The 23,494-nt window shown below is 37.2% G+C and overlaps 1 protein-coding gene across 1 annotated transcript; it reads left to right on the top strand.

Moving 5' to 3' along the window:
• The first annotated feature begins 235 nt into the window (after positions 1 to 235).
• Positions 236 to 2,788, top strand: LOC112765726 (uncharacterized). Its single transcript, XM_025811586.3, has 4 exons — positions 236 to 979; positions 1,603 to 1,764; positions 1,845 to 2,018; positions 2,390 to 2,788. The coding sequence occupies exons 1-4, from the start codon at positions 329 to 331 to the stop codon at positions 2,474 to 2,476; spliced, it is 1,074 nt and encodes a 357-aa protein (XP_025667371.1). The 5' UTR covers positions 236 to 328; the 3' UTR covers positions 2,477 to 2,788.
• Positions 2,789 to 23,494: the final 20,706 nt, after the last annotated feature.

Raw genomic sequence — 23,494 nt, 5'->3', positions numbered from 1 at the left:
AGAGAGAGTTGTGATATGAAAAGGCAGATTCCATTTCGATTGTAGGGTATAGCTGCAAAAACAACCATACATATATTATTAATGAATAATTATATAGTACTATAACTATAATATAATAATAATGCACAAGCAACAATAATAATTAGATAATAAAAAATAAATAATAATCAATTTGCAAGTTAATTAAGCTTTTCCTCCTTATTCTCCTCCCTATAAATGCTTTAACTTAGAGCTCCTATGTAACCATGTTCTCATCAACCCTCTTTCCTAAATAATAATTAGCCTTCATCACACACTGATAAGAGAGAGAGAGAGAGAGAGAGAGAGAATGGAGTTGTATGACCATGATTTCTTGGATGAGTTAATGTCACTAAGAAGAGAAACATGGGAAAGCACAAATAATAATCCATGTGATGAAGAAGGAAACTACCAATTACTCTTCTCAAATAATAATGGGTGGGATAATAGTGGCGGTTTTGATCATCAAAATTATTACTCATCACCTTCTTCTATTTTTGTTCCAAACTCCTCTTATTCTTGTTCTTCTTCTTCTTACCAAGAAGTTCCTCAAAATTGCAACGATTATTATTGTGACACTACCTTCAATGAAATCTATAGTTCCTTGCTTGAAGAATTCTCAGCACCACAGATCAATAATAGTGACACTACTACTCCACCACCAATACTAATGAGTGATCATCAAGAGGATTATAATAATAGTAATAATAATGAGAATCCATTATTGGTGTCTATGTTGGTGGAAGAAGAGCTTCAAAGCTTGGAGATGCAAAGAGAGTGCAAAATGGAGGCAAGTCAATCATCTTCTCCTCCTGTTTTCAACTCGGAAAGGAAGAACAATAATAGAGCAAAGAAGGTTGAGGGCCAACCCTCCAAGAATCTAATGGCTGAGAGGAGAAGAAGGAAGAGATTGAATGATAGGCTCTCCATGCTTAGATCAATTGTCCCTAAGATTAGCAAGGTAATTATAATTATATTAATCATTAATTAACCATCATTTATTATTATTATTTTTTTTAAAAATACGAAGCCTAGTTCCGGCTAAAAACATAAAATTACTATTTTGTTAGGTAGACAATGATTTTTGTAAACAATGTGAACAATAGATTCTAAAATTAATCCAATAAAATAAAAAAACACTCCACTCCCAAATTATCTTTTAAACCTTAACATTAGAATGACCATCGGCACATCTAGCAAATTGAACATCCAGCTATTGTTAATTGTGCACGAGTAAATCGAATCAAAAGAAATAACCATCCAATTAAGAATAATCAACATAATCATTTGCATACCTATTAAATTGAACATCCGACATATCCATTGTTCACGTTGTTTAGTATTTTCATTGTCTCTCTATACTTTTCCATAAAATTAAACATGCTAAATCCAACTAATACAAACATCCTATTTCAACAATTGCAAATACAAACTAAGTAAAATAAACACCAAAAGCATAAAGATTTATTATTATCTATAAAAATTTCTAATATACATATCTGTATTTTTGGTTAGTAATCAGACTCTTATTCTAATCAGATTTTGGATCATAATTTTGGTTGTTGAATGGTTTAATTTACTCAGATGGACAGAACATCTATACTTGGTGACACCATTGATTACATGAAGGAACTACTAGACAAGATCAATACTTTGAAACAAGAAATCCAAGTGGTGGATGACTCAAATGGCATTTTATCCAATGATATACACCCAAATGATATTTTAGTGAGAAATTCTCCCAAGGTACATGAACTTAATTGAAGAATAATTATGAGTGGATTTGTGAGTGTAATTACAAAATTATTTATTTAACATATATACAGTTTGATGTGGAGAGGAGGAATAATAATGGAGACACAAGAGTTGAGATCTGTTGTGGTGGGAAGCCAGGGATGTTGCTATCTACAGTCAACACTTTGGAAGCATTGGGTCTTGACATTCAACACTGTGTTATAAGCTGTTTCAATGACTTCACAATGCAAGCTTCTTGCTCAGAGGTTATATATAACTACGCTACTTACACTTTACTAAAATTCATATCATATTTTTTATTATTTAATCACATTTTTTAATTTAAAAAATTAAAATAAAAATTATTACTAATTTTTTTTTAAAAAATACAACTTTAGGTTTAGCAACTACCAACACTTAAAATTAAAGTTGTATAATTATCATAGTCACTATAACTAAGCAGTAGAATAGACCGTATCGTACTATATATATCTATATTATATCTTACTTATTTCAAAGTAATTTAGCCAAAATTGTGGTGTTTACAGGTTTTGAATTCTCAGTATGCATGCATATGTAAATAGTGTTGAGTAGCAGTGAATTAAATTATTTAATCAATTTTGTTGTGATCCTACAGGAGTTGGAGCAGAAGAGAATGGTGAGTTCTGAAGATATAAAGCAAGCACTGTTTAGGACCGCAGGATATGGAGGGAGATGTTTCTGATAATACAACAATTATTACTATTATTAATCATCATTACAAGAAAAAAAACAAAAGTGAATGCAGCAAGTGCACCTAAGCTGCTGTATGTGTATAGAAGAGGAGTTTTGATGGGTAGCTTATTATTATTATTATTATAGTGTCTATTGAGATTTACAAGTAGGGAATAAAGCTTGGTTTAATTTGTTTCTTAGCTTTAATTTCTTAGTCTTTTTTTACGGAAGTAATAATTGATTTAATTTCTTCAATAGTAGCATCATTGTAACATAGCTTTCAAATTATATATATCCCTAGCTAGTAGCTACTTATGATTCATGTTTATATTATCGTTCGTTCTCTAGTACTCTAACATATGACTATTAGAAAAGGCAATAATTTGAACAAATTATTATGAACTCGTGATTAATTAATTTTTTTAGCTAATAATAGATTAATCATATAAGTTCATCTGGGTGGTGTTAATAATTATTGTATATATGTCAGGGGGACTATATATATAAGTCAAGCAAAAAATGTAGATCTGCCTTTTTAATTTCATTCTCTTTATAGCTTAGTATGGCTTGTATATGCAAAATTAAAGAATGAACACATTTTTCTATAGAATCTTGTGACAACGATAATGTTTATTGTATGATTTTTCTTTTCTTTTCCTTTCTTTCTTTTCTTTTTTTTTTTTTAAATAGAAAAAGAATCAGACCTTGCGTGCCAACTGCCAAGAGTATAAATTGGAATTTATTGGTGGTTGTAATCGTTTCATGAATCACACATAAGACACCAACAGAACTATCAATATAAAAAAGAGAAAGAAAAAAGAAAGGTAAAATAATTACACTTTATAGGTATTTAATTAAGAAGCATCATAAGACAAATTAATTAAGAGTGTTTTTTATTCACGGTATTTTTCAATCCGACATGCTAAAGATTGATTTGCAACATATCTTAACTCTATTTAAGGGTCTGTCGTTGACCAATAAATTGCTACATATATAAGGCAGGATTCATACTCTTAACACTTGTTTGAATAGACGAGTAAACTAATCACTCGGCCAATCTAAATTAATTACAAATTAAGAGTGATATTTCCATTTTTTTAGTGCTATATTTTATTTCTAAATTCTTATAATTTTTTCTTAGGGATACAAAATATTATTTTGAAAGAAAAAGCTTAGCACTCTAAGTAGAGCATATATCAAACAAAGGACAAACATGAATAAAGAAATTAAACTAAAAGCAACGCATATGTCATCTTCACCATAGTCATCAACAATATGAGTTAAGCACCACACTACTCTCTAGAACAACAAAAAGTTCCAGCAACACAGTGTATTGTACCACATCTGTTGTCTTGTTCTAAAATATGATATCATTCATACGTAGCCAGATATTCCATATAACTGAGAAGAAGCCAACTAACCATTTTTTGCTCAACTCTTTTCTCAATGGCATGGTCCTCCAACATTTAGTGATCCACATGCACACCACATACATATGCCAAGAATACTCACAAGTAACAAACAAGTGTTGTACTGTTTTAACATTCTTGCTACACAGAATACATAAATTATCACTTTGTTCAATGATATCCAATTTGCTCAGCCAGTCCTTAGTATTAACTCGGCCTACTAGCACAAATCAGATAAACAACTCAACTCAAGGCGGAACTAGTCCTTTCTAGATTTTATTTGTGAATCTGTAGCTAAGTATATCATCTACCAAAGTATCTTATTACAGAACTTCACAAATATCCACTCTATCCCATCCCAAAATTCACAATCTCCAATTACAGATCTCCTTTGGTTTGAAATCAAGAAGATTCTCGAAAAGGGATCTTTCAGCTATTCTGCTTAGAGCCATGTATCGTCTCGAAATCTGGTTGATCTACCATCCCCTACTTCCATAAAGGCTATTAATCATCTTCTCTCTGACATGTTACTCCTTTATTTGCAGTTGATATATGTTTCTCCACAGACCCCTTTTACTGATAATATTTGAGTTGACAACAACTGATTAGGATTCAAGTTATTATATGAGCATATAATCTTCTTCCATAATGAATAATCCTCTTTTGAAAATCTCCATCACCATTTAAACAACAAAGCAGTATTACGAACAACCAAATCTTCACTCCCAACTCTCCAAGTTTCTTTGGTGTCTGTGTCATCTCCCACTTTAAAAGAGCTAAACTAGGTCGTCCTCTTCCTTCCTCAAAAGAACCTCCTTTGCAATGAAATTATTATTCGCGCAACTGCAATTGGCATCTTATACAGACTCAAATAAAAAATAGTTAAAGTATTGATGATTGACTTAATGAGAACCATCTTTCTAGCTTTACTAAGGACCTTTGATTTTCACAAGCTAAGTGTCTCTTCCACATTATCTATTACTGGCTTCCAAATTTTTACTAACCTCGACTTTGCTCCCAGGTTAATACCAAGGTACCTCACTGGTAAAGCTGCCGCCTAACACCCCAATAGCTGACACATCCATTCAATCCACTCCTAACTGCAATTCACTAGTATCAAACTGCATTTCTCAAAATTAATACTCAACCCAAACATCATTTCAAAATACCTTAGAAGTCTCTTATAATTTTTTACTGCCTCCTCTTTCGGTGGATAGAATAATATAGTGTTATCAGTAAATCGTAGAGATGATAACGCTATATTATCCCTACCCACTAAGAGTGGAGATATATATTCGCCTGTTTCTTATCGCCTCCCCAATCATCTTATTCAACACATCCACTATAAGAATGAACAAAAATGGCAAAGATGGATCTCCTTGACAAAGCCCCTCGTCATCTTGAATGGTTTCGATGGTGACCACTAACCATAATAGAGATAGATGCCAACCTAATACACTCTCTTATCCATGCTCTCCATCTTCTATTGAACCCCATCTTTTCTAGCACAATATCAACAAAGCTCCACTTAATTCTATCATAGGCTTTTTAGAAATCTATTTTGGTGATTGTTGATGCCTTCTTCTTCAATTTCAACCATTGCACGATTTCACATATAATTAAAGTTTCCACCATGTATCTTTCTCCCCTTAACAAAGGAACTTTGTGATTTTTCAACTAAATTTGGCATTACACTCCTCATTCTTCTCATCAAAACTTTAGATATAATCTTATAAACATATCCAACCATGCTGATAGGTGGTATGGAATTTTGAATACCACAACTGAATCGGCAAATGCACCGGGTCATACCAAGTAATACCTCAAGTGAGTGAGGGTCGATCCCATAAGGATTAATGGACCAAGAAACAATGGTTGAATGAGTCACTTAGTCAGACAAGCAGAAAGGAGTGTTTTAGGGTTCAAATTACATTAAATAGTAAATCAGGAGTATAGAAAGCAAGCAGTAAATTTGATGTGAAAATAATGTGAGAGAACATTTAAGGTTTTAGAGGTATTTATTTTTCCAGATTTATATTTCTTACCAACTATTTTAATCATACAAGATCTAATTCATGGCAAACCCTAATTGACTAAATCCTAATTCCTTAGTAATTTAGTCTCTTCTAACCTAATCAATCACCAATTCCTTAGTCACTTAATATAGATTAAAGGGTTAAGTCCAGTTCTAGTTTATTAGCCACAAAAACCTTAATTACTCAAATATAAGAGGATTATATATCACATATCCTGTTAAGTCCAGGTAATTAGTGATTTAGGAGGAATTACTTTCAAGCTATTATTCAAGTGAGTTAACTTTTTCAAGAATCAACAAGAATTCATGTAGAACAAGAGTTATTTTCTAATACACTCAAATTCATAAGATGAAAAATGAAAGTAATCCTTGAATTTAGATCAATACAATAATTAAAATAGAGTGATAATAGTATTAATCTATAGAATAAACAGAGCTCCTAACCTTAACAATGGAGGTTTAGTTGCTCATGACTCAGAAAAAAGTTAGGGTTCAAAAGTGTGTAAAGTGTAGAATCAGGTAGAAGAGAGGAGATAGCTCGAAGGGCTAAATCTTTTTCCTTTTTATATCTAACCTAATTTGATTTGAAAATAAAATAGAATAATAAATTCTAAACCTAAAAGAATGTGTTTTGAAATAATAATAACCAAAAGAAAATAAAATAAAACTAAATATTAATGAAAATTTAAGCCAACAAAGCATTCCTTGAAAATCATATTTGCGCTACTGGCGCTAAAGGCTAGACTTGGCGTTTAGCGCCACTGAGGTAGAGAGTTTCTAGTCTTGCTGTCTTCCTGGCGCTAAACGCCAGATTCAGCGTTTAGCGCTGATAGTGTGAAATTCTGGGTGCACTTTACGAGGTCTTTCGTGCTAAACGCCAAGTAGTAGCGTTTAGCGCCAACTCAAAAGAGCGCTTGCACACAGTACGAGGCACTTGCCGCCAAACGCCAGGCAACAGCGTTTAGCGCCAGCTTGGCAGCATCAAATTTCTTCCTTTTTCTTCTGCACGAATTCTGCTAAACTTGCCCATATTTTTCCTAATACAAATAAAACGACAATGCGCCTCAAAGTAGCATCCAAATAGGCTTCAAGCACTAAAATCTTAATAAAACTCAATAAATTTACATCTAAAATAGTAAGAAAATATAGAAAAGATGCTCACGCATCAATAAGTTTAAGGTCTTTATCTTTTTCCCCCAACAAATTTCGGAGTCAAAGCTACCCATGTAACATTAGAGTCTACTGGTAACATTGTTGTCTCAAAAAAACTCATCACAGCTGTAGTAAATTCCATTCCAATCTCCTCCCAACACATTTTTTTGTAAAAGTTATGTTATATCCATCACTACCTAGAGCCTTAGATGATTTATAACCCCAAACTACCTCTTTCATTTCCTTCACCGACAGCATCACCTCTAGCACTTCAGCTTCCTCCATCTTTATCCAATTGATTAAATCATCACTAAAGCTAATACTTGGAGAAGATATTTGGTGGTACAAGTTTTTATAAAAGTCTCTAATTACAACCTTGATCCTCGCATGATTCCCCACCAATCTCCCATTAATCACCAATGTCTCAATCCAGTTATTCCTTCTTCTCGCCAAAGTAATGTTAGTGAAAGTATCTTGTGTTCCTATCCATCTCCTTAGCATGTCGAGATCTAAATAATTGCTTCCAGTGAATATCCTGTCTAACATACCACTTCTCACAATACCTAACTAACGTATTTCTCCTTGCCTCCACTGTACCATCATAAATCCTGCTACTAACCATACCATCTACCTTTTTTTTTTTTTATCTCATCTTCGAACTTCTTTATCTTCTCAGTTATATCTCTAAAGTGTTGCTTATGCCATCTATCCAGAATTAAAGAGAGGAATATATAATTATTTTCTAACTAATACTCTATCCATATTAAAAGAAAAAAAAGTTTAGAACATTTAAGTGTAAGACGTATGGCTAACCAAACTATATATACTTTATAATAATTGATGTGTGATACATCGATGAATATGAGATCACATAATTTCTCCTATCGTATATTACAAATATCTTTTGATAGGGTCGGTAAATTTAAAACCGAAAAGCAATAAATCAGATTCATACGTTATAGCTCGGCCCTTGTATGTTATGACACTCAAACGTCATAATTCGAATTCACATAAGATAGGTATCATAACGACCTAATATATAATAATTGTCTTTCAATGAAAATAATTGCCAAACCGTAACAACCCCGCTCTACCTTATGTATAAAAGGTACGACCTCTTATCTTTGGAGATATGAAAAAATATACAATACTGACTTAAGCATCGGAGTGCCTTTTGCAGGTACACTCTCCCTTTTTGTTTGTTCTCTCTAAAAAGTGATACACTTCTGGACGAAAAGCTCGGGCTTTCAAGCCTATAGCTCGGTGTTGAGACAACAGCTCGGCATCGACTGTCAGGAACCGAGTTACATCCAGGTTACTCACCCAAGAACAATTAGCACCCACCGTGGGGCTGAGATATAACCCTCTTTTCCTTTTTTGGCCTCAAAACTTTCGTGTCCATCCATGGCTGATCTACTTCCTTTGACACCTTCCGAACTCCTTCGCATGGTAACTGAGCTACAACAAGAAAATCAACGTATGGCGAAGGAAAAGGATGGCGAACTAGATCGCTGAGTTAACTAATGCTCGGATTGAAAATAATGGTGATCGTAATGAGAGAACAGAGGAGGTGACAAACCCCAATTTGACGGTTTGTTTTGTATTGAATTTAGAGCATCTTGATAACCTTTTGTCACATTTAGCCTAGGAATTAGCATGATTTTGTTATCTCTCCCATATTTGTGCTTAAGTGTAAAAACATGCTTTTTAAGCCTTATTTTGATGAATTCTAGTTCTTCTTTGATTCCATAAGATGCTTTGATGTGTTTGCTAGTAATTTCAGGATTGAAATAGGCTAGGCATGGATCAAAGGAAGCAAGGAAGGAAGCATACAAGTGGAGAGAAGCATAAAAAGTCAAAGAAGCAAAGTCAGCCATGCACGCGCACGCACACAAGGCGCTCGCGCGCACATCGCAGAATTAGCCAGGGACGCGCACGCGTAATGTGCGCGCATGCGTCGATGAGGGCACATGACCTCACTAATGCAACACGTGCCTGGCGATTTGAGAGGGTTTCTGAACCCATTTTTGGCGCCAAATTGCTAAGGGAAAGGAATAAAACGATGAAGGATTAAGGGGAAGGCATCATTTTATCATCCCCAACCACTTTTCACTTTTAGTTTAGAGTTTTAGAGAGAGAAGCTCTCTCTTCTCTCTAGAATTAGGATTAGGAATTAGGGTTAGATTAGGATCTCATAGTTCTAGGTTTAATTCAAGTCTCCTTCTACTTCTACCTTCAATTGACGATTGCTACACTTTGGTTCTTCTCTCTCTCCCTATTCTCTTGTTGTAATTTCTCTTATTTTGTTTCTAGGTTTTGTAATCATGATACTCTTGCTCTCTTTATTTCTTTCAATAATGCAATTTGAGGTAATTCGTGATAATTGTGATTTCCTTGATTGTTGTTGTTAATTCTTTACATTCAATTGTAGTTAGAATTCATTCTTGTTGTGATTGACTATACTTTTATTTTGTGCCTTCCAAGTGTTTGATTAAATGCTTGGAAGAATTTTAGACTAGGATTTTATGTTCTTGGCTTGAGAAGGTAACTTAGGATTTATTGAGTCACTAGTGTCCAATTGATCGATAGTTGATAGCCATTAACTCTAGCCTTCATTAATCCAATTAGTGGAAAGCTAGGACTTATGGACTAGGATTGATATAACTCATTCGACTTTCCTTTGTTAATCGATTTAAGGATGACTAAGTGGGATTAATCCTTGCAACTACCATACTTGTGGCTAGTGATAGTGATGAAGACCCTTGACAACCAAACCTTGCCAAGACCATTTTGTGAATAAAGTTTTTCCTACCATTTACTATTCACATTCCTCATCCAAAACCCCAAAATAAACAAGTCCATAACCAATAACAAGAATACTACCCTGCAAGTCCTTTGAGAGACGACCCGAGGTTTAAATACTTCGGTTTATAGATTTTAGGGGTTTGTTACTTGTGACAAACAAATTTTTGTATGAAAGGATTATTGTTGGTTTAGAAGCTATACTTTACAACGAGAATTCATTTGTGAAATTCTATACCATCAAAAATCCATTCGTCAAAATGGCGCCGTTGCCGGGGAATTGCAATGGTGTTATGTTATTGGTTATTGTATATATGTGAATATTATGAATATATTTGCCTTTTGCTTCTTTGTTAGTTCTTACTAGTTTTTAGGATTTAATTTTCTTGCTTCTTATTTGATTTTATTTTTATTTTCTCTTGCTATCATGAATTCTCACTTTGGCTATGAGTGTGATTACAACTATGTTGTAGGTAATGGGGGCTACAATGAAGATGTGTATCAAGAATGGGATAACCAAAGGTGGGAAGAGCCACATGCACATGATCAATCTTCATGGCAACAACCTCCACCAATACACTATGAAGAAGAGCCATTCTTTGATGCATATCAATCTAATGGCTATGGTGAACTCCCTTGTGACTTTCAAGAACCACCGCCATATGCCTATGAGCCGTACCCTCAACATAACCCTCAACCATACTCAAAAGCCACTTTTCACCAACCACCTTCATATGACCCTCATTCGTATCTACCATTACAACAACCGTATGAGCCATATGAACCACATATAGAGCCACCACCATCTCAACATCACCACTTCCAAGAGCCACCCCCTCCATGTTATTACCAAGATGAACCACCTCAATTGTATGAAAATTTTCAACCACAAATGTATGAAAATTTTCAACCACAAGATGAATACCACTTTCCACCACAACCCCCCATGGAAGAATATTCATGTCCATCAATCCAAGAGCCATATGATCCTAATCATATTATCCAAGAGGAACAAGAGTCAAGGGATCGTCTCAAGGAAGCATTGGATCAATTTCAAGCAACCATGGAGTGTGTTGTGCAACAAGTGGAAAGAGTGGAAATTATTGAACCACCACAACTCTACCAAGAAGAACCACCTTCCTACTATGAACCCTTCCCCCAAATTGATGAACCCTTCCATCCACCCCAACCTCCAATGGATGACATCCTTGATGTTCTTGTTCAAGGACAAGAGGAAATGAAAAGGGATGTGCAACAATTCACGGCCGCCTTGGATGAGGTGGTAAACCGGTTAGCATCCCAATGCTTGAACTCTCAAGGAACTCCCATGGCTACATGTGGGGAATCAAATGAAGAGCATAACATAAAAGAGAGATTGGTGGAGAATGAGGGAAGTTGCTTTGTATTGGAACAATTGGAGGAAGCTATGATTATTGAAGAAAGGGAAGAATTGGTTGAAGACTTAGGAGATGCGGAGCCTCCATGGGAATCTAGAATTGAAGAAAACCCCTCCAAGATGATTGAAATTGATGCTAGGAAGGAAAGTGCACACCTTCCAAGACATATTCCATATGAAGATTTGGATGGGATAGAGCAAGAAGTGAGTTCCCTTGGTGATGAAGATCAAGCATCAAACCTTAGTGGTGAAGAATCCTTTGAGCATGAAGAACCTTCTCCCAACAAGATGGAAAGCAATGTGGAGGTAAATTTTTCTTACCCTCCCATTTATGACTTGAGTAGGAGGAAAGGTTTATATAAAATTGTTGAACAAAGGCTTATAATTGAGAAGTCTTGTGAAGAGGTGGAAATCCTTAGAAAAAGGAGGATGGGAATTGAATACGCTTTATCAAAACTCTTGGAGTTGTCTTTGCCTAGGTTGCCATCTACTCCTTCATTTGAGTGGGTGAAATTTATTTCTATTAGCTTTATTATCCCACTTGAATATGGTTTGCTTGAAACGGATGGCCAACTTAGGGAGCTTTGTGGGATGAAGCGTAAACGAAAAAGGTTTTGTGGTTGGCGTTGCAAATCAAGGCTCATTATGGTTGATGCATCAAACATGAGATATAAAGGTTGGAATAGTGCTCAATTAGATGGGTCTAGGAGGATTGTTGGCCACTATATAGAGAATTCATCTTGTTCACCACCCGGTTGGACTTATAATGATGATCAACCTCAAGACGGGTGTGAAAACAAAGTGTGAGATCCCGGATTACAAGAAGAGGATCAACTTTGGGAGCCCCAAGCTTGTGAAGAACTCCATCAAGACTTGGCTCAATCCATGAAGAATCTTGGGGCACAATGGAGAACCAAGCATTGGTGGGAGTTCCAAGATGAATACAAGCACAAGCCACCTTGATGAGGAGCTCCCCATAAGTCCAACTTAAGGACAATAAACAAAAGTGCTAGGTGGGAGACAACCCACCATGGTAAAATCCTTTCATTTTCTCTTTTGTATATATTGGTAGAATTAGCTTAATTTCATGTTTTGTTTAGTTAGTTGAGTATGTTTGGTAGTTTAAGTATGTTAAATAAGGTTTTATGGTGTTTTGGTAGCTGTTTGGAGGTTTGGAATGCTTGGATTGGTGCAAAAACATAGAAAAAAAAATTTTCAAAAACAGAGCACCATCCACGCGTACGCGTACATGGTGCGTACGCGCACTTACAGCATTTCCGACCATCCACGCGCGCGCGCCATGCCTGCGTACGCGTGGATTGAGAAGTTCCAACCTCCATACATTTTCCAGAGAGTTGTGCCTGCGCCGCGCCAACATTGTGCCTTTCGCACAAACCAACTCGCGCGTACGCGCACATGACGCATACGCGCCACTCTCGAAATAAGCCAACGACGCGCGCGTGCCATGCGTGCGTGCGCGTGGATGCCCTTTCTTCCATCCATTTCTTTTCTTCTCCTCCTTCCATTTCTCCCTTTTTCCTTTCTCCTCCTTTCTCCTACCCCTCATCCAACACTTCCAAACACCATTGACAACCATTTATTTTAGTTAACAAATTAGTTAGTTAGTTAGTTGATTAGTTAGTTTTAGTTTAGTTTTCATTTTATTTTCTCTCTTTTCATCATAAGTGTTGGAGTATTGACTTTGTTTACTATACATTGCTATATCCCTTATTGCCTAAATGCTATTTTAGCATGAATGTTTTTTGATAATCTTTGTTGGATTCTATGATTGAGGTTATATTTTGTTACTTGGTTTTGAGTTCTTCATGCTTACCTTTTGAAAAAATACCAAGTGATGAGAATTGTCTTCGAGCTTATAACTCTTTTGAATTGCATGTTGTAGCTAGCCACCATGTGATTTGGATCCTTTTCCCTCGATTAGGCAACCTCTTGATGGATGATGTTGTGCATTTACCTTAATGCATTGTGTTCATGATTATATCCATCCATATGTTTGACTTGAATGCTTTCATGCTTCTCTAATGCTTGTCTTACCTTACAAGCTTACTTAAAGCATCTCAAGCACACTAGGATAAGTGAAGTGCATGCTTCTTTTGTGACATAGCTTTTATGCTAATGTGTCTTCTAAACCGCGCAATTTAGAATTCACACACCTAATATTTCTTAATGTCACACTAATTCACTCACTCAATTCTAGTGATTTACCTCATTCCAACAATGTATGCTTCCTTGCTTTTATATCTTCTCATCTTATGGTGTTATATTTTTGTTTTTCATAACGAATGCACCACAAGCAACCATGGAAGCGGAAGAAAGAACACATAGCAATCCGGAGAGTCGCCGTACCCCCTTGCTCATCTTTGAGTGCACCGAGGACGGTGCAAACTTTTAAGTATGGGGAGGTCGTCCGACCGGTCGGCGATTTTGGGTGACAAATTTCTAATCCCAACACTTTTGCATTTAATTTTAGGTTCTTAGGATTCTTACTTTCATTTTCTTATTTTTTGCATATGTATACACAATAAGCTTAGTCAAAATAATGAGAATTTTTCAAGATTTCTATCTATAGGGCATGTCAATTGATTTGAGTGAAAACTTTTCATAGAACTTGCTTGAATTATATATACTGTGGAACATGTTTTGAGCTAAGAACACAAGCTTGTGAGATTTGAGCCTAATGATGTGGTTACATCTTATAACCACTTATTTTTCTTTCTTGTGTGCATTATTCTCTTTCTATGATTGTAATCTTTGATTTGTTTGATTCTTTATGTCCATTATTTTGTGTATTCATGCATTTATATGATTGAGGCCATCATTTTATTAGCTCACTTACCCAAATAGCCTTACCTTTTATCTTCCTTTGTTAGCCAAATTTGAGCCTACGCTTAACCCACTTATTTTTATTTTAGCACATTACAAGCCTTAAAGCGAAAAACAATAATTGTCCCTTAATTTGGATCTTTGATTAGCTTAGGCTAGTGTGTGTGAGTATCATTCAAGTGTGGGAACCTTGGGACATTGGGTGAATAAAAGGGTATTTTGTATTGTTATTGAAAATATTGGGAATTGGGTACATACTCATGTATTGATCAAATGTAAAACCTTATGCATTGATGCTCTTGTATATAGAAAGAACAAAAAAATGAGAAAAACAAAAGAAAAAGAAAAGAAAAATAATATGGAAAAGAAAAAAAAAATAGAAAGTATATATGCACAAAATAAATGCATTTTGACAAATATAGGTTGACAAACCCCATTTGTAGGGTTTATCTTGTATTGATTTTTGGGGATTTTATCACCTTTTACCCATATTTATTCAAGAAATAGCATGGTTTTGTATATTCTCCTTTAATTGTGCTTGAATGTGAAAACATGCTTTTTAGGACTCAAAATAGCTAAATTTAATTCACCTTGATTCTATTAGATGCCTTGATATGTTTGTTAAGTGATTTAAGATTTAGGAGGCAAATATTAGATCAAGGGAATGAAGAAAGAAAGCATGAAAAGTTGGAGAACTCATGAAGAAATGAAAGAACCGGAAAGCTGTCAAGCCGACCTCTTTGCACTTAAACGACCATAACTTGAGCTACAGAGGTCCAATTGATGCGGTTCCAGTTGGGTTGGAAAGCTAACATCCGGGGCTTCGAAACGATATAAGATTTTCCATAGTTGCATCACGCATAGGGGCGCGCACGCGCACGGTACGCGGACGCGCCGATGGTGGCACATGACCCACTTAATGCAAACGTGGCCAGCGATTTTAGAAGCCTTGTGGGCCCAATCCAACTCATTTCTAATGCTATTTAAGCCAAGGATTGAAGGGAAATGAAGATACTTTTCATACTTTTCATACTTTAGAAGTTAGTGACCATTAGTTTAGTTTTAGCTTAGTTTAGTAGTGAGAGTTAGTTTCTAGAGAGAGAAGCTCTCACTTCTCTCTAGAATTAGGATTAGGTTTAGTTCAATAACCTTAGATCTAGATTTTAATTCATGCTTTCATCTCCTTCTACCTTTCAATTCCTTGTTGTTACATTCAATCTTCTTCTATTCTTTTGTTGTAATTTCCTTTATGTTGTTCTTATGTTTTGTTGTAGATCTACTTTTGCTCCTTCTATTTTCTTTCAATTCAATAAGAGGTAATTCATAATAAATGTGCCTTCTTTGCTTTTCTATTGTTGATCTCTTGTTTTTGTAGTTGTAGATTCCTTTAATTCTTGCATTTAATAATGTTTACTCCTCTTACACTTTATGTGTTTGTTGAAATGTCTCTTTTAGTTTTAGTGTAGATTTTGTTCCTCTTGGCCTAGGTAGAGTAATTAGTGACACTTGAGTTATCTAATTCCTTTGTTGATTGATAATTGGAGAGATTGCTAATTGGTTTGGAGTGCACTAAAGCTAGTCTTTCCTTGGGAGTTGGCTAGGACTTTCCTTTAATTAGTAAGGGTTAACTAAGTGGTAGCAATGAGCAATTCTCATCACAATTGAGAAAGATAACTAGGATAGGACTTCTAGTTCTCACACCTTACCAAGAGCCTTTTATAAGTTGTTAGTTTATTTTCATTGCCATTTACTTTTCATGCTTCTTATCCAAAACCCCAAAATAACTCATAACCAATAACAAGACACTTTATTGTAATTCCTAGGGAGAACGACCCGAGGTCCAATACTTCGGTTTATAAATTTTAGGGGTTTGTACTAGTGACAAACAACTTTTTGTATGAAAGGATTAGTGATTGGTTTAGAAGCTATACTTGCAACGAGAATTCAATTGTGAAATTCTAAACCGTCAAAAATCCAATCGTCAAAATGGCGCCGTTGCCGGGGAATTGCAATGGTGTTATGTTATTGGTTATTGTATATATGTGAATATTGTGAATATATTTGCCTTTTGCTTCTTTGTTAGTTCTTACTAGTTTTTAGGATTTAATTTTCTTGCTTCTTATTTGATTTTATTTTTATTTTCTCTTGCTATCATGAATTCTCACTTTGGCTATGAGTGTGATTACAACTATGTTGTAGGTAATGGGGGCTACAATGAAGATGTGTATCAAGAATGGGATAACCAAAGGTGGGAAGAGCCACATGCACATGATCAATCTTCATGGCAACAACCTCCACCAATACACTATGAAGAAGAGCCATTCTTTGATGCATATCAATCTAATGGCTATGGTGAACTCCCTTGTGACTTTCAAGAACCACCACCATATGCCTATGAGCCGTACCCTCAACATAACCCTCAACCATACTCAAAAGCCACTTTTGCATTTAATTTTAGGTTCTTAGGATTCTTACTTTCATTTTCTTATTTTTTGCATATGTATACACAATAAGCTTAGTCAAAATAATGAGAATTTTTCAAGATTTCTATCTATAGGGCATGTCAATTGATTTGAGTGAAAACTTTTCATAGAACTTGCTTGAATTATATATACTGTGGAACATGTTTTGAGCTAAGAACACAAGCTTGTGAGATTTGAGCCTAATGATGTGGTTACATCTTATAACCACTTATTTTTCTTTCTTGTGTGCATTATTCTCTTTCTATGATTGTAATCTTTGATTTGTTTGATTCTTTATGTCCATTATTTTGTGTATTCATGCATTTATATGATTGAGGCCATCATTTTATTAGCTCACCTACCCAAATAGTCTTACCTTTTATCTTCCTTTGTTAGCCAAATTTGAGCCTACGCTTAACCCACTTATTTTTATTTTAGCACATTACAAGCCTTAAAGCGAAAAACAATAATTGTCCCTTAATTTGGATCTTTGATTAGCTTAGGCTAGTGTGTGTGAGTATCATTCAAGTGTGGGAACCTTGGGACATTGGGTGAATAAAAGGGTATTTTGTATTGTTATTGAAAATATTGGGAATTGGGTACATACTCATGTATTGATCAAATGTAAAACCTTATGCATTGATGCTCTTGTATATAGAAAGAACAAAAAAATGAGAAAAACAAAAGAAAAAGAAAAGAAAAATAATATGGAAAAGAAAAAAAAATAGAAAAAAAAAAAGAAGAAAAAAATAATAAAAAGGGGACAAAATGCCCCAAGGCAAGGTCCAATAAAATCAATGCATAAGTGTTGTGAAATGAAAAAGAAAATGCATGAGTATGTGAAAAAGTGAAGAATGGGTAGCTAGATTAGAACTTAATTGTATAGGATGTCATAGGTTAGGTGGGAAGTTTAAGCTTATCAAAGATTCAAATTTCAAGCTCACTTGACCAAATATGCATCCTACCTTGACCCTAGCCCCATTACAACCAATGAAAAAACCTCATGATACTTGTATGCATGCATGAAATAAATGTTGATTGTTAGAAGAAAAACAAATCTTGGAAAGCATGAAATAGAGGAGAATTGAGTGAATCAACCCTAAACACTTGAGCGAATAGAGTGCAAACACATCCGGTGAGGGTTTGATGCTCAATTACATGTTTTCACCTATGATCATCATTCTTCATGCAAGTTTGTAAAAAATATTTAATAACTCAATTCAATTGTGGATTAGACTTGCTAGTCCTTAGCCCTTGTGCATATATATTTCTTGGGAATTGATTTATTTTGACCAAGCACTTGCATTCATTTAGATAGTTGCATATAGGTAGATTGCATTTAGTAGATGAAAATCCATTCGTCAAAATGCCGGTTTAGTAGTAGATGAATAATATAAAAAAAAAAACTGCATTTTTGTGAATTGTATGATGGTTGAGTGAATAAGAGTTGTGAACACTAAGGGGAGCACCCAGCAAGTTTTTTCTGAAAAAAAAAAAAAGAAGAAAAAAAAAAGGGCGTAGTCGCGCGCGCACAACGTACGCGTACGCGTCTCGGTGCGCATGCACCACGAGCCACACTCTCGAGAGTTGGGCCTCTCTTGGGCAAACATTGTGCCTTGAGCCCAACCTGACCCACGCGGACGCGCACTACGTGCGGGCGCGCCACCTATTAGAACATGGAAGTTTGCGCGGACGCGCACCTGCCGCGTCCGCGCTGATTTGCTGCTACAAATGATTGGGCCAAACCCCAGAGAGTTAAGCCATTTCTGGGCTCGCTTTAGGCCCCAGGCCCAACCCGATCCGCGCGAGCGCATGCATTGCGCCAGCGCGCCATTTCACAATTCGTCAATGTACGCAGACGCGTACATGCCGCGTGCGCGCAGGTCTGGAGCGCGACTCCCAGGCCAGTCTCCCGAGAGTTAGGCCTGGGTTGGGCCAACTCTAAGCCCCTAGCCCAACTCCATGCACGCGTGTGCGCACGGTACGCACACGCGTCCTTTCCTATTTTGCTCACCCCCGCGTAAGCGCGTTGTACGCGCACGCGTAGGGCCCACGTTCTCTCAATGGACGCAGACGCGCAAGGTGCGCGCGCGCGCCGATTCAAAAATAGGGATAACCCTAGCTCGCGAAGCACACTGCGCAGTCGCACACCCCTTTCCCCAACCTCCACCTTCTTCTTCTTCTTCTCTCCCCCAACTGCCGTCGCAGCAGCAGCGCCGTCCGCCGCCGCACGACCTACCTCCGTCACCGCCCTTGGCCATCATTTCCCTTCCCCTCTCACCACCACCCGTCCTCTCTCTCTCCCTCTCACTCCTCTCACCCATCTCGCCGTGACCGACCCCTCCGCCGCCACCCCGTCATCACTGCCGGCGGCTTCCCCCTCTCTGTTCTTCCTGCACCTCCTCCTATCCTTCTCCTCTCTCACCATCACCCTCCTCCCTCAGTTTCTCACCCCTCCGGCCAAACCACCGCGCCAGCCGTCTTCACCGCCACCGTTCACGGCGGTGCCAGGTTCTGTCTCTGCTGCCCCTACCTTATCGTCGTCCCCCTTTCCATTCTCAGTTTTTCCCGGCTCCCAGGTTCCTGCTCCATTTCTGTTATTTCTTCTTCTGTTTTTTTCTTTTATTCGTTCATTTATGTTAGTTCCTGGAATTGCATGCTAGATTAGCTACATTCAAATTTTGTATGTTAGGTTAGATAGATATAATTGCTGTTAGGTAGCTAGGGCTGGATAGAGGATTCTAGGCCTGATAATTGCTCCGTATGTGCATATCTGCCGCTTGCTTCCTTGGGTACGGTGTGTTAGTTTTGGGTTGATATTCCATGCAATATGTGTTGCCAGATAATATTTGTTTGCTGCTGTGCGTGATTGATATTATTTTTTGTGCTAATTGTGCCATTTTGCTATCCGGGAACGTCCAATTTTAAGCCGGAATGCTGCCCAATTTTCAAGGAAATTAGTTTCATTTTGATCTTTATTTCAGTTTTGGGCAAATTTCTGTTTCCCTTTTTGACTTCCCGGATTTGCAAAATCATTGTGAACATGAACCGCAACTTCTCGTTCAATTGAGCCTATATATCATCATATCGCTAATCCACTTTTCTAACTTACTAATTTCTTTAACCATTTCACTTCCACTCACCTTTAACCCTCTTTAACAATTCTTTCAAAAATATGATGATATTATTGCCTTTTGAATATGAGATGTTGCCTTTAATGAGGATTACAGTCTTCGTTCATTCACTTATGCTTACTTGTTCACTTTTACGTATTCAGTGCAACATCATGATTGCTCTTTGATATTTGTCTCCTGAACATGCCTTCTTTGTTACATGCTAAATGCTTTATATATTCTATCTTATTTTTCAGGATGTCAGATAAAGGAAAAACTATAGCCTCTGCTTCCAAAAAAAGGAAGCGCTCCAAAACCTCTACACCCCCACCATCCGCTAACTATGCGAGGAATCCGCTGAATGAGGAAGAGAAAGAAAATCAGTTACTCCCGTCCACTGATCCAACCAAATTTCCAAATCTCTACTGCGAGCTACGCCTCTCCCGTTATGCAAAGAAGAATCTGAATATTGAGAAGAAGCTGAATCTTCCCAATGATGTGAGGCGTGCCATAAACGCCCGTATTTCTGAGCTGGGCTTGGATTTCGTCGATAGGGACTTGGGACGGATTAACATCTCGTGGGTCAAGGAATTTTACTGCAATTTCTTTCGACCGGGCTTGGATTCAGTATTCTTGAGGGGTAGAGAGATCATGATCACTGAGGATGCCTTGAGGGATGCACTGCTCTGCAGAGTTGGCACTCCTGAGACTTGTGCCTACCAGCAGGCAGAGGTAGCTCTCCTCTCCATGACTTTCGACTATGAGGCACTTAGGCGCGTGATTGCCACACCAGATGCTTCTTGGGTGATGGATTCGAGCAACACAAAGCCCAAGGGCATGCTATTTGCACATCTGACTAGGGAGGCTAGGACTTGGCAACAAATATTTGCCCACTATGTCTTCCCTACCACTCACTTTTCGGAGATTCCGATGGATATGCTGGTCTTGATTGGGTGTGTCATGGAAGGGAAGGAGGTATATTTCCCCCGACTGATTCGGCATAGCATGTGGAGAGCTCATATTCGCGGCTTGTTACCGTTTCCCACACTGGTTACTAGCTTAGCTGAGCTAGCTGATGTCCCGTGGGAGGACGATGACGTGACACCACCACCTCCAGACGACGACGACAAGGAAGTTACTATTCCCTGGGGTGTGTGGGTGCACGAGAGGCCACCGACCAGCCGCCGTTCTCGAGCTAGAGCGGCAGTCGAGGCAGCTACACCATCTTCTTTACGAGCAGCCCCACCTCCTTCAGCACCCGAGCCCACTTACCTATTGGTTCAGCGTCTGTTTCGGTTCTTGGAGCGCGAGAGGCTTCATGTCAGACGCCGACTAGATCGGATGGATCAGGCACTCATCTCCCTTGGCGCTGAGTTACCTCCGCTTCCAGACTCTCCGACCTCCGATGAGCAGGATCATCAGGAGGAGGACGCGGAGGCACCGGTTCAGCAGGATGCCCCTGACACGACAGAGCCGCCACAGACTCAGGAGGAGCCGGTCCCACAGCCACAGCCACAGTCGGAGCCAGAGCCTATCGTTGTACCTCCCACTGACTCTCCGGTTTAGCATCGAGGACGATGCTTGGTTTTAAGTGTGGGGAGGGCACCGGTAGCACTATTTGGGAACCGGTGAACTTTTCGGCCTAGTTATCTCATTTTGCACATCTTTGTATATATTTTGATGCATTCCTAGTTCACTTTGGATACTCTTATTGCTTATTTTGGATTTTAGATATTTTGATGCTTTTGGATATTTTTAGATGTTAGATTCCGTACTTTTAGTTGGATTCTTCTTTATACATTTTGTTTATCTTTGTTTTTAGTTTGTAGTTGTGATTAGAAATCATACTTTGGATTGCAATTATTTAGTCACCCTTTTTGCATAATATATTGATTCTAAGTGAAAAAGGAAAGGGTGAACTAAGAAAATTTTTGAACTTTTCAATCACAACGATGCTTAGTCAAACATTGAGATTTTTCAAGAAGTTTAAATATAGGGCATTAACCCAATTGATTGAAAGAGACTTTTTGAAACTTGCTTGAATTTCACACCTTGTGAAGCATGTATTGAATTGAGAACACAAGCTTGTGAGACTTGAGCCTATTGATGTGGTTACATTTTATAACCACTTATTTTCCATTCTTGTGTGAAATTGTTCTCTTTCCATGATTGTGATCCTTGATTTGCTTGATTCTATATATCCGTTTATTTCTTGTGTTTGTGCATTTATATGATTGAGGCCATTCTTTCATTAGCCACTTACCCAAATGGCCAACCTTTTACTCTCCATTGTTAGCCAATTTTGAGCCTATGCTTAACCAACTTATTCTTATTTTAGCACATTACAAGCCTAAGGCGGAAAACCAATGAAAAGTCCTTGTTTGGATCTTTGATTGACCTAGGCTAGTGAGAGTGTTTTATTATTCAAAGTTGGTGAGGCTTGGGAACATTGGATGGGATAAAAAGGGGCAGTACACTTTTATGTTTAGGAATTGGGGCACATATTCATGTATTGATTAAATATAGAGACCTTATGCATTGATGCTCTTGTATTGAGTTTGAAAGAAGAAAAAGAAAAAAAAATATATGAAGAAAAGAAAAAAAATGATGAAAAGAAAAGAAAAAAAAATGAAAAAATGATTAGAAGAGAATTGAGTGAATTAACCCTTAAACACTTGAGTGAATAGAGCGGATACACATCCGGTGAGGGTTCAAAAGTTCAATCACATGTGTTCACCCATATTATCTATATTCTTGCAAGTTTGAACTCTTTTTGACAATTCAATACAATTGTGGTTTGGACTTAGTCCTTATTGCCTAGCTCTTGTGCTTACACATGCTCTCTTGAGAATTGATTTGTTTGAACTAAGCATTTCCAATTGCTTTAGATAATCACATTTAGATAGGACTCATATAGTTTAGTTGCATTCAATAAATGTCATAACCCTTAGTTCCTTCTTATTTTAGCATGAGGACATGCTAAGGCTTAAGTGTGGGGAGGTTGACAAACCCCAATTTGACGGTTTGTTTTGTATTGAATTTAGAGCATCTTGATAACCTTTTGTCACATTTAGCCTAGGAATTAGCATGATTTTGTTATCTCTCCCATATTTGTGCTTAAGTGTAAAAACATGCTTTTTAAGCCTTATTTTGATGAATTCTAGTTCTTCTTTGATTCCATAAGATGCTTTGATGTGTTTGCTAGTAATTTCAGGATTGAAATAGGCTAGGCATGGATCAAAGGAAGCAAGGAAGGAAGCATACAAGTGGAGAGAAGCATAAAAAGTCAAAGAAGCAAAGTCAGCCATGCACGCGCACGCACACAAGGCGCTCGCGCGCACATCGCAGAATTAGCCAGGGACGCGCACGCGTAATGTGCGCGCACGCGTCGATGAGGGCACATGACCTCACTAATGCAACACGTGCCTGGCGATTTGAGAGGGTTTCTGAACCCATTTTTGGCGCCAAATTGCTAAGGAAAAGGAATAAAAGGATGAAGGATTAAGGGGAAGGCATCATTTTATCATCCCCAACCACTTTTCACTTTTAGTTTAGAGTTTTAGAGAGAGAAGCTCTCTCTTCTCTCTAGAATTAGGATTAGGAATTAGGGTTAGATTAGGATCTCATAGTTCTAGGTTTAATTCAAGTCTCCTTCTACTTCTACCTTCAATTGACGATTGCTACACTTTGGTTCTTCTCTCTCTCCCTATTCTCTTGTTGTAATTTCTCTTATTTTGTTTCTAGGTTTTGTAATCATGATACTCTTGCTCTCTTTATTTCTTTCAATAATGCAATTTGAGGTAATTCGTGATAAT

This window comes from Arachis hypogaea, chromosome 17 (assembly GCF_003086295.3).
Source record: "Arachis hypogaea cultivar Tifrunner chromosome 17, arahy.Tifrunner.gnm2.J5K5, whole genome shotgun sequence".
Classification (NCBI taxonomy): domain Eukaryota; kingdom Viridiplantae; phylum Streptophyta; class Magnoliopsida; order Fabales; family Fabaceae; genus Arachis; species Arachis hypogaea.
The sequence above is the reverse complement of the archived record's forward strand: the minus strand, read 5'-3'. Positions and strand labels throughout refer to the sequence as shown.

Excerpts from the sequence above, each read along its gene's own strand:
- LOC112765726 (XM_025811586.3), top strand. The coding sequence starts at position 329 with ATGGAGTTGTATGACCATGATTTCTTGGATGAGTTAATGTCACTAAGA. Across the intron at positions 980-1,602 it reads TTGTCCCTAAGATTAGCAAG|ATGGACAGAACATCTATACT; the intron begins GTAATTATAATT and ends TAATTTACTCAG. Across the intron at positions 1,765-1,844 it reads TAGTGAGAAATTCTCCCAAG|TTTGATGTGGAGAGGAGGAA; the intron begins GTACATGAACTT and ends ACATATATACAG.